General features: G+C 37.9%; 1 protein-coding gene across 3 annotated transcripts in view; it reads left to right on the top strand.

Annotated features, from left to right (window-relative positions):
• Positions 1 to 12,434: 12,434 nt before the first annotated feature.
• The window catches only part of adam22 (ADAM metallopeptidase domain 22), a 157,646-nt gene continuing 150,058 nt past the window's right edge, over positions 12,435 to 20,022 (top strand). The window contains exons 1-2 of one of the 3 annotated variants that reach the window (XM_049464556.1): positions 12,435 to 13,179; positions 16,846 to 17,000. In XM_049464556.1, the coding sequence (XP_049320513.1) occupies positions 13,095 to 13,179; positions 16,846 to 17,000 (240 nt within the window). In that variant the 5' untranslated portion in view covers positions 12,435 to 13,094. The remainder of the gene's footprint in view (positions 13,180 to 16,845; positions 17,001 to 20,022) is intronic. The other 2 variants (XM_049464559.1, XM_022662664.2) reach the window with 2 other exon arrangements.

The following is a 20,022-nucleotide window of genomic DNA, read 5'->3' on the forward strand; positions in this document are numbered from 1 at the left end:
TCACTTTTGGATCAGTAACTTTAAACTGTATTGGGTTTAAATTATGCATTTTGTGCATAATTCCGTTTAGTGCTGAAGTTGAAGCAAAGACACATCTGGCCTTTACACTGTACTGGCAAAGTGCATGTTTTATTCTCTTACTCTGAGGGTCATTTTCCTTTCCACTGTTACCATTTGCTTGCTCACTTATAGGACTCAGACCCAGATCTCTGGCTTAGTCTTGATTTTCCGATGCATCTTATTGTTGGGAAGGTCTGAGATTATATATTTGTCCCCAAGTCATTATATTTGATAAAAACTAGAGCTGTGAACTTTAAAGAGTTAATGCCAGCGATACATTTGCAATCAGTAGCGCATTTTTTTTTTTTATTCCAATTAAATACGCCACCAAGTTTGACCGCCTTAATCTACTCGACCCTCGTCCAATGCACTGATTTTTCTGTCTGGTCCCAAATGAACTCTGGAGCGGTTCGCTTATAGTGAGAATGTGATCAGGGGTGCGTTTCCTGTACAACGACGGAGCCTAGCATTGAACTAACTAACATCTGAAGTACGACCGTTTCCCGAAACCCTCATACTTTGTTGGTACCACAGAAGTCTGAACTATGTTGGTCTAAACCACCGTGGTCTTAACTAAGGTGTTTTCAGACATGTTCGGCCAGACTTTCCCAGTAGGAATCTCACAATCAATTTAAATATGGTGCCAAAATATGTAAGTAATGTATAATTTAGGCTATTTATATTGTAATTATCACCAGAACATGAACCGACAACAATACTATTAATAAAATAGCAATGAGCTGCAAGTAAAATCTACACAATAATTGCTATATTAATTATTCATTGTAACAGCGTTACTTAAAAAACATACACATATCACCATTCTGGGGTGCGTTTCCCGTACAACGACGGAGCCTAGAATTAAACTAACGTGGTACGATGCATCGTTAAACTAACTAACATCTGAAGTACGACCGTTTCCCGAAACCATCGTACTTTGTTGGTACCACAGAAGTCTGAACTATGTTGGTTTGAACCACCATGGTCTTAACTAAGGTGTTTCCAGATGTGTTCGGCCAGACTTTCCCAGCAGAAAACGTGCAAAACTCACAATCTTTAAAATATTTTGCCAAAAATATGTTACTTATGTTTAGGCTATTTATATTGTAATTATCACCACAACATAATGGACAACAATACTATTAATAAAATTACAATGAACTGCAAGTAAAATTTACACAATAATTGCTATATATTATATAGCTTAATTATTAATTGTAACAGACATTGTTACTTAAAAAAACATACACATATTTGCTATTGCAATATTTTTTTTATTAAATAATCACCATTCTGAATGAGTCTTATTAAAATGAGACCTGAGAAATGTGTGTTACTCAGTGGTTCAGCAGTGCGCCTACAACCGTGCAGCGCTCTGTGTTCTGTCGAATTGTGCAACCCATAGAGATGTGCTTCTTAACACCAGTGCCCATGCGTGGAAACATTTTTTATTTATTTATTGTTTTTTTTATAGTAATTTTTTTTTTTTTGGTGCATTAAACAACCAGAAACCCCTTGACATTATTTCTGAGTATTACAAATAAATGACAGCTAATAATAATGAAAGTAATAATAAGTGAGCAATAATAAAAAAATAAGGGTTATAATCACCCCTAATAACCCTAAACTGTCTCCTGATATTTTGATTCAGGCTGTCCAAATATTCTACCTAAAGCATGTTTAAATATGGGGCTTTTTCTAGCAATTTTATATTTAAAAATTAAATATGCACTAGGGTAGTACGCTTTGACAGGGTAGCAAAACTCGACAGAACATCGGATGGAAGCCTAGTTCGAATCCCAGTCGTGGTTTTATTCTCTTAATGTTTTTTTCATAATGGCAATTAATGTTATTACTTTTTACATATATATTAATGTAGCCTACATATTTCTACTTATTTCCTGTAATATATTATTTAACAAACACTAATTGATAACATTTGTATAGGCCTAGAAACACACAGGTTGTACTGGCTAAATGATACTTTTTTTTTCTCTGTCTGGCCCTGTTACCTCCAGAGGATAATTAGGTAATTCAAAACACCTGCTTATTGCATGTCTCTATTTATTTTAAGACACTTTTTACTTAGTTTTTTCTTGTTATGAATATATTATTAAAAGACACTTTCTTGTATGGATACATTTGTTTCACTGGGTACAAACAATGCAAATATACCCTCAAAGGTCCTTAGGGTACAGGTGTTTACGTTAAAGTCATTTTAGAGTATTACCCCAGTGACAGTTTAATAGCCTTATTCGGAGAGTGCATAAAGCACAGTGGGTTTAAAAAAAATATTAACTAATTCATAAATATGCACAGCACAAGTTATCTTTACTCAATAGATGCCTGCTTGAATAATTGACATACATCTTTCCAAGACTGTGAAATACATTTTAGCTAAAGAGCACTTCAGTGCACTTTTTTCACTACACTGAATTCCTGTTTGCCAAATAAAGCTAAATGTTAAAGACAAACATTAAAAAATGGGCAATTAACTTACATTTTCAAAATACATTTAAGGACTGAATTTTATTATTTTCCCACATGGGTAAAAGTGAAGTGGCTCAATTAATTTAATTAACACAAACATTAAAAAAAAGGTACACTTGACATCTTAAATCCTAGTGCAGCAATATTAATGTGATAAATCAGCTTTTTGAATCCTACCCAGATAGCAACAGTACGTTGGCCCAACGTTGGCAAATGTCGCCTATGTCGCACGTCGCAATTCGACGTCAGACCAACGTTGGTCTGTGGTTGGCACTATTTTTAGAACGTTGGATTAAGGTCGTTAAGGAGCGGAGGTCGGCGTCAAAATGCCAACGTTTTTCCAACGTCAGCTCCACGTTGGTCTTTAGCTTATTCCCAACCAGCCAAAGTCTCACACACGAATATTGGAGCACAGCAATTGTGCGTGTGTGTGTGCGTGCGCGAGTGCGTGCGTTCACGGGAAACAAACAAAAACCCACAGACAGACACACAGGGCACAGAATACAAACACACTCACATTTCTATTAGAGCAGCGAACACACACACACACACACACACACACGCACACACACAGGCAGGCCCGTAGCCAGCATTGTGATGGGGGGGGATCTTTTTCCCCCAAAAGTGGACTTCATTTGGCTCTCTACTCCAATGCCCCCTAAATACACGAGCACACTTCAAACCTTTTAATTTAGACATATTTTATTTATTATAAGTTTGTTGTGAATCTGTTGTTGCTGTCCTTATTTGTTCATCTGTTGCTCCCCACTGTTAACATAAATTTGATATAAATGTAAGTGTTACTCAAACTTCCTACATCTGTGATGTGACTTCATTGTCTGTCTCTGTTGCTCACCTCAGTTGTCTGTTGCTTTGTTCCATTGTCTCTGTTGCTGCCCTCCATTGTCTGTCTCTGATGTTGCTGTCCTTTATTGTCTATCTCTCTACTATTGACATAAATAGATAAGAATTACTTCATTAGGAACACTATCGGTATGGTCATTAAAACTTAAACATGAATTAATAATAATATAAATTGAAGTGTTCTGTCTTATTAAAATCTTCCTATAACTGTGCTGGGACTTCGTTGCCACCCCCCTCCCCCCCCCCTTCAGCTAGCTGAACTCGGCGCCTGATTGGCTGACAGAGCTCATTTGCATACCGTCTGGTCTGTGAGAGTCTGCTGATTCATTAGATATGCGTGGATTCGTGGAGCGACCAATAATCCGCTTTTAATAACGCGTTAAAGTTGATATTATTTTTTTCTGCCTCATATTATTTCAAGCACTGGTGACTGGATTGATGGATTTTCTTAAGTTTGGAGGCGTTTTGAAGGTAAGAGTGTGGGGGAAGCGCTGGAGGGGGTTGGGTGTGTGTCTCGAGTGTCCTGAGGTAAACACAAAGCGAAACACAAGCAGATTTAAACTCTAAACACAGTTCCGTAATCCGGAGAGGCAGACGGTTCGAATGGTGTATAACATAACACCTCTATACTGTATTTTATATATGGCCTTAGGAGCAACAGGCATGTTGAGAGTAAAATACACCCTAGCTTGATCGTCAGAATTGCAAAGTGAGTGACTGAATGTTATTGTCACTTAACCTACATTTCTTAAAAATCAACTAAAATCCAGACATTGGATTTATCGCAATAATAACAGTAATAATCCGGTGTTACATGTACAATATACTATTGGGCTAAGCCGAGCCCGGCACTGTTAATACAGGGGAGTTGTAAAGAAATAGAAGCCCTGCACTCAGCAACTTATCGATTTTGGGCCTTTTTTTGAACAAGTCACCAATATTAGTAACAATGTTACCGCCGTTTTCTTCCGTTTTCGCTCCTTGTCTTCTTTTTTACCCATTTTCTCAAGTAAATTTCCCCTGATTCTTATTCTTTCCACAAGCTAAGAACAGAAATGGGGGAATTGCCGCCACCTACTGGATTGGTGTAAAACAGTCTGAACAAAATGTGTAAAGAGAAACATTAACAATTTTTCTTACTCGTCACTACTCTGGGGCAGGGCCGCTGCTAAGGTTTTGGAGGCCCTAAGCATAACTGGTCAGGAAGACCACACCCCCCCCCCCCCCCCCCCAAAAAAAAAAAAAAAAAAAAAAACACACACACACACACACACAAACACAAAAGGTTTACGCAAAATTTTACTATTTATTAAAATTACACATGTAACTGTGAATATTTACAACGTTATAAGTAAGGCCAATAACAGTGAAGAACAGCACAAGAGTACTATTTATAATGTATAAATAATAAATGAAACGATGCATGTCTATTTTAAGCAGTGGACACGTCATTTACACAAGCCAGCCTTAAAGGTTATGAAATTATCGTTTATATTCGTGGTGTATTTATATCAGCCTGTCAAAATCTATAGAGCTGTCTGATCCTGCTGTCATACAGACCATAGTGCACTGACGGCATTAGTCAATAGGTAGGCTACTCTGTTTATTAATTTTTTATTAAAGTGCCACGTGCCTTGCAATACCCAGATTAGTTTCTAGTTAAGCGTTTAAAGCTACCAAATCAGCAAAGCCAACGTAACTAGCTCAGGCAACTCCACTGAACATAAGTAATCAAAACTATTTAAACCTTTATCATCGAAGTTACTCACCAGAAAGGGATGCATGGGCCTCATCTTTCTGCTTCTTTTTCTTCTTCTCAGCTCCAGACTCAAACCGTCGCTTCATAGTTGAATTACCATTTAGTAGCAACTTCGCGCGGTGAACTTGTCTCCTGCCAAACTCAAGTAGCGTTGCTACTTTAGTTAGGAATAAGGTTGCCAGATAAGTTACGATTTTTCATCCTATTTGTTTATTTTATTTTAAGTTTTTAACTTACACAAATATTGCACTGGACAAGTTTTTGTATAGAATGGCCACATACACTTTAAAAATGGTTAAACATGCGCAAGATTTAGCGCCTCCATGCATTTTTTGATTATTTATTTGACTGGAAAATGTCACATCTGGCAACAACCAACAGAGCAAACCGAGCCGTGCCATTTCAGGCAATAGGGGTGGGGGCATTATATTATGCACAAAAATAATAACGTGCTGCTTTTAAGTAGTAGAGTAGGTGCCCCATGCAATGTTTAAAGACAAAAAAGATGAGCGTATCATAAATAATTCACATTGGGTTTTAAATTTAATAATGTCATAATTTCAACACATTTCATTCTCAGTCAATTTGGCTCCCTGCAACTGCAAAATGGTTGAGGCCTAACGCTGGCTGCGTTGTCTGCGTATGCAGAGCGGCGGCCCTGCTCTGGGGGATTGGGGTGGCTGAGGGGGGGTTGTGGGGGATGGGGGGGGGGGGGTCGAACGAACCCTTCGATCCCCCCTGGCTACGGGCCTGTTAGTTAAGACCACGGTGGTTCAGACCAACATAGTTCAGACTTCTGTGGTACCAACAAAGTACGATGGTTTCGGGAAACGGTCGTACTTCAGATGTTAGTTAGTTTAACGATGCATCGTACCACGTTAGTTCAATGCTAGGCTCTGTTGTTGTACAGGAAACGCACCCCGGACTGGAGAAACTACACTGTAAAAAAACCTGTAGTTTTTACAGGAAAACGCTGGCAGCTGTGGTTACCAGAGTTTTCCTGTTAAAATTACAGACGATAAGTAAATAACTCTACTGAAAAAAAATGTAAATTAATTTACAGTGATTGAAATCACTGCTAAATTACAATAATAATCTGTCAAGTTTACACAAATTAAATGTTAATTTTGCATAGCAGTGTTCTACATAAAAATACCCTTTCCTGTATTTTTTACCTCTAACAAATGTCTTTAACTACAGGTGTGAAAATGTCTTTTTATAGAACAAAGCTAAAGTGTTTACAATAAAGTAAAAAAAAAAAATGTTTCCCCTATCCAATTTCTCATGCATTCTTTATTCCAGCGCCCCACATTGGCTTTATCACCCATCAAACATTTGATGCATTTTAATGCAAAATAGCATTTTAATTGACATCACTAATTGCATTTTGCATTTCTTACATTAATTTTTTTTATTTATATTTAAATATCCACTCTGAAAACTTGCATCTTAAGAAGTGTGATTAATCGCAGTTATACCACAGTTCCGACCCTGCAATGTGATTGGCTGAGAGGCGTTTTATGAGCGACATTATCAGCTGGTAATGCACTGTAACTGAAGCTCTACATGTATTACTCCGCCACATACAGGTAACCTAGCAACAATGCAGCACTTACAAACCAAATGTGATGTCATTATACACCACTTGGAGCCACTGGATCTCATAGGCACAGTGCAGAAATGCCATGTCTCCAATAGGCGACACATTCACCACAAATAAGCCCAGCAATTCAAAAATATGTATTATAACACACATTATCAGCCACCAATATCAGGGTAAGAGTTGTTATTATTAAAATAAAAGTTTAAGTATATATTTTCCAGTTAAAACTTAAAAAGGTATTTTAAGCTGAATGTAAGGTGGACTCTTGTAATTCCGCAGGTCTTGCCGCGGAAAAAAATAAAAAATAAATAATTTCTTTCAGTCAAACTAACACTGGACACAGATTTATCTCTTAAAAACGTTTATCTGGGTGAGTAAAGCTCTTCTGTTTATTTACAATAAGCTTAGATTTCCACAATTTTGACTGGAATGGCCGATAATGCAGAGCTTACAGCTAAAGCAGAGCAGCTATGGGACTATTTTAACTGGCGGAGTGTTTATAACTAAACTGCATTTTCTCATCCAGTTTAACTTAAAATCTTTCAATAAGCAGCAGTAATGGTTTGTGCTATGACGTGTCATATTATTGCTTAATTATTGCTTAATCACAGAATATTGTTGATAAATCGGATCTTTTTTTTTTTAGCAGTTGACACCGCTAATAAAAAATAACCTGCTATATTTCTTTGCCACTGTGAGCTAGTGGGTCTGGACTCCTCCTTCTCCATGTGTTTCAGCTGCTTAGCCCGTGAACTCAGGTTGCCAATGTCAGCTCACCACTCAAATAAACCACAGATTAGTCCTCCGGGGCCAACTGAGCCTCCGTACACCCAGCTGTTCTCCGATGTTATGGTAAGATTTCACTATGAAATTGAATGCACACATGTTGAGAAAAAAATCTACTGGCATTTACATAATTTTGTTCAGTAAAGCTTGTAAACGATACATACTTTTAGCTGATCCATTGCAGTGTTGTCAGTCAGATGTAGAGGCCTAGAAAGCCTGTGAATTCCAGCATGTGGATTTTGCTATTTATAGGTTTATGTTTGAGTAAAATGAACATTGTTGTTTTATTCTATAAACTACAGACATTTTTCCCAAATTCCAAATACAAATATTGTCATTTAGAGCATTTATTTACAGAAAATGAGAAATGGCTGAAATAACAAAAAATATGCAGAGCTTTGAGACCTCAAATAATGCAAAGAAAACAAGTTCATATTCACAAAGTTTAAAGAGTTCAGAAATCAATATTTGGTGGAATAACCCTGTTTTTTAATCTTGGCATGTTCTCCTCCACCAGTCTTACACACTGCTTTTGGATAACTTTATGCCATTCTTGGTGCAAGTATTCAAACGATCAGCTTGGATTGATGGCTTGTGATCATCCATCTTCCTCTTGATTATATTCCAGTAAAATCAAAAAGTGGTCTCTTATTTTTTTTCCCAGAGCTGTATATTTTTAATACAATTTCAGTAAATATTAAAATGACAATTTTAATTGGATTTATGAAGCCATTCTTTATTATTCACATAGGTGAATTATTTAAATTAAATACTATTTTAAATTATGTTTTTAAAATGACTTTGTAGCTTCTAACAGATTGTTCGTTCTATGAATCCTACAGGTTTTAGATATGATAGAATTGTTAATTGTTTTCTTGTGTTTCTAAGTCTAAAAGAAGATTTTTCAGGAGATATTTTAGAATCATTAAAGGTGCATTATGTAGGACCTGAGAGCGAGTGTGTGAAATGGCTACAGCAGTCCAATTTCAAAACACCACAGAGAGTAGTCTGCCCCGCCCACCCCTCGGTGTGTCGGACCACGCGAAGTCTTTTTGAGCTCTAAGTCTCCACCGTTCAAACTCACTGCCAATATTCGCTCTTGTTAAATTCCTGCTTTGGTCAATGAGCTTTTTTGAGACATGCTGAGGCTTTTTAAGTTGTGTAGGAGCTGAGCTTTAACTGAACCAGCCCTGCTAGCTAAGCTCCTCTGCTGCAGCGCCAATCGCTGTTTGGCTGGCAACCTCGGGGGGAGGAGTTAGTGTTGGGGAAGGAGCAGCAGGAGGAGTCAGAGGACAAAACAAACACAAAACCCGTGCTGACAAGAGCTGCCAGTACTTTCACTCAACATGTTTCCTTAATATCTGATCACACATCCTGATCATTTTATCATTTAATACTGACAATTAGTTACATAGTGGTCCTTTAAATAATTATAGGATCTGTATATAATTAATTTTACCACTAGATGTTGCACAAGAGCAACAGCATCTCAGAAAAGCAAAACAAATGCTTTGTTTTCATCCGTGCCATTCCATTTTGCCATGCCCTCCTCCTATTTGTCTTTGCAGCACGGTGTTATGAAATCAAGATAAAGTGGCTGCTAAGCTTAGATGAGCTCCCTGAAGTCTGAGACATTGTTTTATTCATTGATTTGAGATGGGATTGAAAGATATATGAAATCTGCCAAATGATGGCCAGTTTTCCCCTAATTTTAATCAACATTACATACGAACTGTACAGTCACTGTGTTTTTATAATTGTATAAAGGGCTACAACTGCTGGTACAATTTGTGGAAATAAAAAAGAGACAAAACAATATCTGAGACATGTTGATAGATACTTTGGATGAAACATTGACTGTCATTCAAAGAGGTTTGGTGAAAAATGCTACATTGTTGACAAATCATTTGTTATTTGAATGTAATTTACATTACCATGTTAATGTAAGTTTTATTTGCTTCCCATTGAATTTTTTTTTTAAGTTTTTATATGTTAAAATGTTATAAAATAGTGGTACCATAAAAATTTCCTTACCAAAATAAAGCCCTGCATGCACTGCTCTGCCTGAAATTTAGTAAAAACTCTATTGTCTAATTACTATTTAACAATGTCTTAGCAATTATTTACTAGTATTAATAATATTATTTGTGTTTTATGACTTTCAAAAATGCATTAGGTTTGAGACTTTGGTTATCCCCTCTGTTCCCACTACTGTAACAACCCTTTTTGTTATCCTATTTAATTGTAGAACAATATCTCAGCCTTCTCATTAAGTTCACCCCTAATCATTAGTAATGCCACAAACACTACAAGCGTGAACACTAGCGTGAATAACTAGCGTACTTGGAGGAAAGCATGCACAGCGATCCAGCTCTAAAACAAAAGCTAAAAAATGCCTGTGCTGACCAACATCATCTGGGGAGTGATGTGGGAAAAGAGCACACCCAACTGTGCTCTCTCGGACTCTGGCTGCTGATGTTGATGGATCATAACAATTATGTCTTTGTACGATTCTTAAACTGAAGCATTTCAAACCAAACCATAACAAGGTTACTAGGTGATAAGAAGTAATGCACAAATTTTACATGAATATATATATTTTATTTTTTTGGCCATGTTGGAAAGAGTGGTTACACAACAATTCAATCGGTTTGTGCTGCATCTAAACTTCAGGTTCTGAGCGTGACCCGAGGGTGTTCACAAGGTACTTCCTGGTAGGTAACTTGATTTTTTCTGATAAAAAAACAAAAACAAAACACGATCACATGCATGCAACCCTGCCCTGGATCGGTAACAACTCCCAAAACACTGATCTGTTTCCTCTATATGAAGGTATTATTGCCTCTGGTATGAGGTAGCAGTTCAAACATGCCCTTAAAAAATGTGTGTACAAGAATTGAGATCATACACACACCCTCGCACACAAACTTCTCCCCAAATTCTTTAAAGCTAAGTGGAGCAGGCCTTAAAAGACCGTGAGCAGCTCTGAATATTGATAAAAATAAATATTTCTCTTTGTGTTATCTTGACTCAGCAGTCAGAGGATGTCCTTACTGCGGCACATGGAATAATGACGGATGGAAACTTTCTGTATTCGGTAAAGAAGAACTGGGAAAAGAACTACCAGTAGGTTTATATTTCAAAGATTATTTCAAATCAAAGATTTCAGTGCCAGTCCTGACTCCACCCTTAAACATCTCTTTCATGTCCTTGATTGAGAATTCACAATTCTGTCTGTATTAAATGCCCTGTTTTATATTTAATGCAGCATTGTAATGTTTTAATGCCTTCACCATATATAGCTATATTCAGTTAGTTAACTAAATTAGAATACGTCTACAGCTAATAGCTTTAATACTTTATGAGAAGTATTGTACTCACTCTTAAAGTAACCTAACCTAATAAAAAAAACTCCTTCATAAAGGAAAAAAATAAAATAAAAATTAAGAATTGTGCTAAAGAAAAACACAGCCATGCATGAATAAACACAGAAAATGAAAGCATGCATGCATCCATGTGTGTAAAATCGATGTTGTGATATAAAAATGTATTAAAGTAACAATAAAAATAGTGATCAGTGGTAATCCAAAACAAGATACTGAAATAATACTTGGAAAATTCAATCATAAAATAAAATGCTTTTGAAAGCTAGAACAAACAAATAACTTGGGTGCCCTAAAAATGTTGTAGAGTATTAGCATTCAGTAATCCATCAACTCAACCTGATCAGGACATCCCACACAGAAACAGTTCTGGAGTCAGTCATTAAAAACAGTATTATTTGTGCAAACCCATCAGTATATTCTTTATTGTGTAGGTTAAAATAAATATAGTTTAGAGTAAATAAGCAAATGGGTAGTCTATTGTAGCTTCCTCCATTTCACACTATACACTATCTTTAAATCACCCAGTCTTTCTCTCTCTCTCTCTCTCTCTCTCTCTCTCTCATATCATTCTTTATATCTCCCCTTTGGTATTCCTCTTTCCCTCTCACTCTGCCTTTATAATACATTCTCTATGCCTCTCAGTCCCTCCAGCTCTCTCCACATTTTCTTGCCTCTTTATCACCTTCATACACTTTTTAAAACTCTCTCTTATACACTTTCTCTCTTCCTTTGGCATTCCCCTCTCCCCCTCTTTGTTTATTTCTCAATACATTCTCGCATTTCTACCTTTTAAGCATCTCTCTTTCTCTCTTTTTGCTTCCCATATTCTCTGTTTCTTCAGTTAATCTCTGTCTACCCCATGCTCCTCTCTTTCATTTTCTCTCATAAATACATTCTCCATCTTTTCTTTTAGCATCTCTCTTTCTCTCTCACTTCCTTTAGCCTTTCTCTTTCTGTCCTATGTCCCTCACCCATTGCATCCCCTCACTCCCTCTCTTCTTTTAGCATCTCTATCCTCCTCTAGCCTCAGCTCTCTTTACCTCAGCTCCCTCACCCTCCCCACCCTCTCTCTCTCTCTCTCTCTCTCTCTCTCTCTCTCTCTCTCCTATACACTGTTCCTTTAGCAGGTCTCTCTCTCTCTCCCCATCTCCCTCCCCTCCCCATTCTCTCTCTCTCTCTCTCTCTCTCTCTCTCTCTCCCTTAAACACTCTTCCTTCGGCATCTCTCTCCACCCCCACCTCTCTCCTATGCACTCTCCATCTCTTCTTTTGGTACCCCTCTCTCTCTGTCCTCTTCTAGCTCTCTTCACCCCCCCTCCCCATCCTTGCTCTTCCTTACACACTCTTCTTTTAGCAGCTCTCTCTACCCTATCTTCCCCTCCTCTCTATCCTCTCTCTCTCTCTCTCTCTCTTGCTTCTTTTGGTACCCCTCTTTCTCTCCTCTTCTAGCAGAGCCCTCTTCACTCCTCCTCTCTCTCTCTCTCCCTCTCTCTCTCTCTCTCTCTCTCTCTCTCTCATGCACTCCCCATCTCTTCCCTTGGTACCTTTCTCTCTCTCTCTCTCTCCTCTAGCTCAGCTCTCTTCACCCTGCCCTCTCTCCCTCTCTCTCCTATGCACTCTCCATCTCTTCCTTTGGTACCACTCTCTCTCTCCTCTTCTAGCTCAGCTCTCTTTACCCTCCTCTCTCTCTCTCTGTATCTCTCTCCCTCTCATGCACTTTCTATCTCTTTCGTTGGTACCGTCTCTCTCCTCTTCTAGCTCAGCTCTCTTCACCCTCCCCTCTCTCTTCCTCTCTCCTTCCCTCCCTCCTTTCTCTCTTTTAGGCACTCTCCATCTCTTCCTTTGGTACCTCTCTCTCCTCTTCTAGCTCAGCTCTCTTCACCCTCCCCTTTCTCTCTCTCTCTCTCTCTCTCTCTCTCTCTCTCTCTCTCTCTCTATCTCTCTCTCTGTGTGTGTTATGGTAGCCGGTGAGGGAGCTGGTCGCGCGCTATTGTCTGTTTGTGGTCGCTGAGGAGGAGGAGGAAGAGGAGATAAACAGGGTGAAGAGGGGGATTCTCGGTGGTCTCTGGCCGGTTGTTTATCTTGGCCCGCGGTTTGGTTCGGCTCGGCTCGGCTCAGTTCTGCTGGAGCGGGAGTGTCCGGACGCCATGGCCCCGCGCTGTGCTGCGCTCTGCCTGCTGCTGCCGCTGCTGTGGCTCTGCGGAGCGGCCAGCGCCTCCACACCTCCGCACGGTAACCGGCCTCTCTCCGCCTTTTCTCCCGCTTTACCCCTCACCCAGCCCCGCTGCTCTGCGCTACAGAGCCGCTTCAGCCGCGGAGCGGCGGGGTTTACACTGCTGGCCCGTTTTACTGGTACCAGTCATGGAGGATGTAAACAGACATGGATGCTCAGCGCGAGCGAGCGCACTGATGCACCTGCGCGCGATTCTCTCTAATTATGCTTTTAACCTGAATTATCTTTATTTATTCCGTTTAAATAGAGAGCATGCATTTGTGTTATATCCTCTTTATTATAGTATCAGGATAATAAAACAGCTGTGTTATAGCATTATAGCATCAAATTCCCATTCTATGCATGGGTGCAGTATTACAGCATCTTATATTGTCCTTATTCTAACCGAGAATGCATGCATTTAACCTAATTTAATTATCACCAACAGCATTTGTGCAGCAACGCATCGCAATTTAATTACAGATTTCTTACATTATGTAACAATATATTATTGCTATTATTATGCATTTTTATTCTCATTATTAAGGACAATGTTTACACATTATTAGGTGTAAAAACAGTACTGCAATATTGTATTGTTGTTATTAGCACAAATGCATTCATGCAATTGCATTTTTTTTACATTTAGAGTAGTGCAAAATGTGTATTGTTGTTATTACCATTAGTGCATATTAGCATTTATGCAGCAATTCAACGAATTTAATTATCGATTTTACCGTTGAATCAGTAGTAATTGTTTTTGCTCAAATATATGCATGCAATTCAATGTTATTTCTTATTAGCATTTATACAGCAATGCAACTAAATTCTCTATGTTCGCATTAATACAAATGCAATTTATTTAATATTAGCATTAAAACAGTAGTGCAATGTTTGAATGTTGTTATTTGCATTCTTGCAGCAATGCAATGCAATTTAATGCTAAAATTTTCCCATTAAAACAGTTATTCTAAATGGTATTGTGGTTAGCATGGATGCATGTATATGCAATACAATTTCATTTCATTTCTTATTATTATCATGTGCAGCAATGCAATTTAATTATCTATATTAGCAATGAATATAATGCGAAGTTTTTGTTGTTATTAGCATAAATGCATGCATGCATGTCTGCATGTAATGCTCATTATTAGCTAGCATTTAAGCACCAATGCAATTGCATTCTGTGATCCATATTACCATTAAAACAGTAGTACAATTATTAATTTTTATGTTTAACATTGATAAATCCATGCAACTATTTTTAATTCTCATTTCATAACTCTCATGTATGCATCGATGCAATGTCATTTTATCATCACCATTAGCCATCCAAAGTTGTGCAACAGTTTATTGTTATTTCCAGTGTTGTGAAAATTCAACAAAATAGACCGGAGTCAGGATGCTTAAGACAAATATTTTCTAAAAGAAATGTTGTAAAGTAAAATTCATAGTACTTTATTTAAGAAAAGTTAAAAATATGAGAAAAGTCTAGGATCACACTCTGCTCTTGTCCAACAGGACGCTTATATATTTCTCAGAGGGTGTGGCAGAGCTGTCCCAGAACATAACCTGGTGTTCTTAATTTGGGGGGTCAAGAGAGGTTGCTATAGCCTCCACCCCCACCCCATGAACCCTAATTCATGAAACTTGCAAACACAGGGAAATGAAGTCAGAAGTACAATAAAGTACATCCTGTGCAAGATGGGAAATATTTTATCTTTAAGGATGTAGTGGGTTCAGAGGGGATACAAGGGGTTGCCACATCATATTATTACACAACTAAATGTTGAAGATTTCAGAAACATTACTGAAAATCATAATTGTAATTCTAATAGAAATCTGGAACTGTCAGCATACAATGAAAAATTACATTTTTAAATCAATATTTTAGAAACAAATCAAACATTTTTATGTCTTTCAAACCTTTTGTTACGCTACAGTAGTCTAGTTTCTACCTCTTTTTTCAAATATTTAGGGTTGATTTCTTTTACTAATCTGAATTTATTAAGTGGACAGGCACCTTTACAGGTGTCCTGTAGGAGTCTCCAAATCGCTCAAATATTTCAAAGTTATTATTTTACTTATTTTACTGCGGAGAAACAGCATTTTGTATCACATTCACTTGTAGCCTTTATATGTGCCAATGATGTCACTTGTTAGGCAGATGTCCTATGCCAGAGCTTCCGAACATTTTAAAACTCACAGGCCACTTAACCCACTGCAGAAACCCCAGGGATATTTTATTGGCCATTTAAAACCAAATGCAGCAAACCATCAGCATCGTTGTTTACTTGTTTTGTGTTCCTGTGCGTGTGAGGTTTATATGGATTGATGCTGGCTTTCTTTGGTTTTCTCAGTCAGAAATACAGTGGCTGCTTCCCTTGTAAATGGTCCAGTTTCATGTTCATTTATCCATTATGTGTTAAACGCATAAAACAGGACAAATTCACTTAGATTCTCATTAATAACACAACTAACTAGCCTGTTAGCTAGCACATTCTGCTTGTTATGACTGTACTATGCTAATCCAGTTAAAGAAAAATTAAATAAACATTTGTCCTATCCTAAATTACACAAGTTGAACTATCTGAATATTGACACTGGTAGAATGTTGAGGGCCCTGACATTTAAATCAATGCACTGAGAACTTTGAAAGAGCACATCTGGACTATCACTATACCTTGACTGATGAGCATGAACAGATTGGTAGGATAAAATCAGCTTGCAAAATGAATTCAGTGGAAATGCATTAATATTATAGCAATGTTTTCAGCTGGAATTCAGGCATTTCAATGGCTTATCAAATTACGTGACTTCATTTCGTTATTGTGGCTCCTGGAGAACTAGCTGAAGGTACTGGGTACATAAATAGTATTTATAATAAACTACCTGTGCATTTTCAAAGGAATCAGTGCCTCATTTTAAATGTGAGGACCCTCAGAATTCTAACAATGAAATTTGGAGCTACTTTGTGCTTGTTAGTGGTGTTAAAAAAACTTAATTTTTTGCATGGGCAACATTATGCCCCTATCTCTAGTCTTGTTAGGGAGCATCGGTTAAAAGCGCCATATTTCGAAATGCTGGGCGTGAATGGAGGTGGGCATTTTGACAAAAGTTTGTAATTGTTATCATGTTTCACTACAACCCAAGTCCATTTCACACCAGATTTCTCATTTAAATGAAAGCATCCATTCTAGTATAAGAGAACGCTACATAATAACCAAATGCTAAATATACAATAACCAATATTCAGTATTTACTGAAAAGTCAGGGCCCTCAGAATTTAACTAACAAAGTGTGGAGCTACTTTGAGTTTCTTTATGGGGTAAAAAGAGTGATTTCTTTGCATAGGCAACACTATGCCCCTATTGCTTCCATGCTAGTGTGGAAGAAAGCTACTCAATAATAAGTATATTCAGCATTTACTCATTTCTCCCTTTAACTGCACGAACTTTACCCTCTTATTTACATAACAAATGAATGCTTTTTTTAATGCTTTTTTCATTATATCATAAATGCATTAAAAATAGTAGCATTTTGTGTGCTTTTTGGCCTCTCTGTGATGGCACGAGTCTAGCAGATGATCCTAGAGAGAATATCCTATAGTCCTATATGGTTATCGCACACCCCAGGCATGATGGGAATCCTCTGTAAATGTCTGTGTGTGTGTGTTGTGGATCTAGGAGACGGCGGCTCAGTGAGGGCGAGGACCCTGCGCGCGGACAGCAGGGAGACTACGGTGCCCGCCAGGCTCGTGTATCGCGCGGATCGTGGCGGCGGTCAGACGGCGCACGACACCCTGGGCACGCGGGTGCGCGCGAGCTCCGGTGACCAGCAGGTGAGCGAACCACCCCCTCCCCAACTCCTCCCCCTATCCCATAAACCACGCCCACACTCCATCCTTCTCCCCTCCTCCCTCCAGGAGCCCGTTGCTACTGGAAACGCTGTGTTCAGCTGTTGTTTACATGCTTGTTCTATATGGACATAAGTACTGGGACACCTGCTCTTTCACTGTTTCTGTAAAATCAAGGGTATTAATGAGAGTTTATCCTGCTTTTGTTGGAGTAACTGTCTCTACTGCCCAGGGAAGACTTTCTACTACATTTTGTAGCATAGCTGTGAGAGAGCATAAGTGAGGTCAGGATGTTGAATTATATTGCATTTATTACCGTCATTTCTGCACTATAAGACCCTTTTAAAATCCTTTAATTTTCCGAAAAAAAAAAACGTCACAGCGCCTTACAATCCAATGCGTCTTATGTATGAATTTTACTAGTCAGGTACTAAGCACTGCTAAAGTAGCATTAGCATTACCCTCTAACCACGCTCGCTATTTACCCGTTCAGAGGTGAGTATATCGGCCTGTTGCCTGCTCCTAACCCCGGCTAGCACTGCTGGAGAGGTTAGCCGCTAATGCTAATGCTCCAGCCTTAGTGCTGGAGAAATTTGGGAATCTAAGCTTACTGTAAATGAACAAAAGTGATTTACTCATACAAATAAACAGTTTTTAACAAAGAAATCTGTGCATCATCCAGCACTCGTTTGACTTTGAGAAAGTATTTTTTTATTACAGTTTTGTTTACTTAGCTTAGCTTTACTTAACTTATTTAGCTTAGTTACTGTTGTAATGCTTTAAACCAGCCAATCAGAGCAGACATCCTCAGACTATTTATGAGACCACCACAAAAACACCCAAGCCAGAGGCATATTCTTACTTTTTACACATCAGAGAACTACACACTAGGTACAGAATAAATGCATTGTATGGCACAGGCTACAGGGTATTTTGTGTGGTATACCTGCATTCAGATAGATTAGATAGTAAAGTCTACATCATTTACTGTGAACAGTGAGAGACTGCAGGGGCTGCAGGGTGGACCACAGTATCAGGTTTCTGCAGATATATTAGGATCTCTGTATCAGTGTACGCTGGACAGAGTGCTATAGGGTAATATGGAAGGATGCAAGGTAATATTGAAATCATGAACTACAACTGGATTGTACTGATTTTTAATGCAAAATGGATTTAATCCCAATTATAAAAGAGTTAATGTTTTTTTTCTATACAGCTCTGGAAAAAATAACAGACCACTTATAAAGTATGAGTTACTTTTATTTTACCTAATTGAAAACCTCTGGAATAGAATCAAGAGAAAAATGGATGACCACAAGCCATCAAACCAAGCTGAACTGATTGAATCTTTGAACCAAGAGAGGCATAAAGTTATCAAAAAGCAGTGTGTAAGACTGGTGGAGGAGAACATGCCAAGATGCATGAAAACTGTGATTAAAAAACAGGGTTATTCCACCAAATATTGATTTCTGAACTCTTAAAACTTTATGAATATGAATTTGTTTTCTTTGCATTATTTGAAGTCTGGAAGCTCTGCAGCTTTTTGTTAATTTGACAATTTCTAATTTTCTCTAAATAAATGCTCAAAATGACAATATTTTGATTTGGAATTTAGGAAATGTTGTCCGTAGTTTATAGAATTAAGCAACAATGTTCATTTTACTCAAACATATACCTATAAATAGCAAAATCAGAGAAACTGATTCAGAAACTGGAGTGGTCTCTTAATTTTTCCAGAGCTGTATATGTAAATGTTGCATCAGCAAGATATGCACTTGTTAGAGAAGGATGGCTGCATATTGGTATTGTGGATTTTTAGCCCAAATGTCATAGAGCTGGTCATATTGTATGATACAGATTTTGTTTGAGTTGTGTCTGTGTTGTGTGAGGGGAAAAAAAACATTAGACAAGAATCACATTGTGATGGCTAGACAGCTGGGTCAGAACATATTTTTTCTTGGTATTCAGTAGTCAGTACCTATATAAAGAGCTCCAAGGAAGAACAACCTGCGACAGGGTCATGGGCGTTCAGGGCTCATTGATGTGTGTGAGCAGCAAAAGCAAGCCTGTCTGGTCAAATCCCAGAGAAAAGGTACTGAAGCAAAAACTGCTGTAAAAGTTAATGCCGGCTGTGTCCTGTGGAGTCCATGCTTTGACAGGCCAGAGCTGCTCCTGGGGCACGAGAGGGACCTACTTAATATTAGGCAGATGTAGGGTTGGACGATATGGCTGGAATTTAAACCACAATATATTTCTTAATATATATTTGGTTGATAAAGTATACATTGCAATTCTACAACCTATACAAATAAATAAAAGCCACAAAAAACTTCTAAAATGCCCTCAATAGATGTCTGTAACAGCAAAATTCAGAATTTTGTTTTTGCTAATTTATGTAATGCATCGTGACATGAACATCAATATGGAAATGAGTTTAAACATTAAATAATTATATTTGAAACATTTTCTATCGTGATGTACAGCTCTGGAAAATTTAAGAGACCACTTCGTTTATTGAATCAGTTTCTCTGATTTTGCTATTATAGGTAGCTGTTGGAGTAAAATGAACATTGTTGTTTTATTCTATAAACTACAGACAACATTTCTCCCAAATTCCAAATTAAATACTGTCATTTAGAGCATTTATTCGCAGAAAATGAGAAGAAATTACCCTGGTTTTTAATCACAGTTATCATGCATCTTGGCATGTTCTGCTCCACCACTTACACACTGCTTTTGGATAGCTTTATGTCACTCCCTGTGCAAAAAAATAGGCAGTTCAGCTTGGTTTGATGGCTTGTAATCATCTATCTTCCTCTTGGTTATATTCCAGAGGTTTTCGGTTTGGTAAAATCAAAGAAACTCTCTTATTTCTTACTCTTATTTTTTTCCAGAGCTGTATATTATTACTGAATTATTGTCCAGCCATAAGCAGGTGTTTAATGTAATTGCTAATTGTTCTGTATTTGGTCAATCTCCTGCATCTCAAATACAGACTGAATCATAC

This window comes from Astyanax mexicanus, chromosome 1 (assembly GCF_023375975.1).
Source record: "Astyanax mexicanus isolate ESR-SI-001 chromosome 1, AstMex3_surface, whole genome shotgun sequence".
NCBI lineage: Eukaryota > Metazoa > Chordata > Actinopteri > Characiformes > Acestrorhamphidae > Astyanax > Astyanax mexicanus.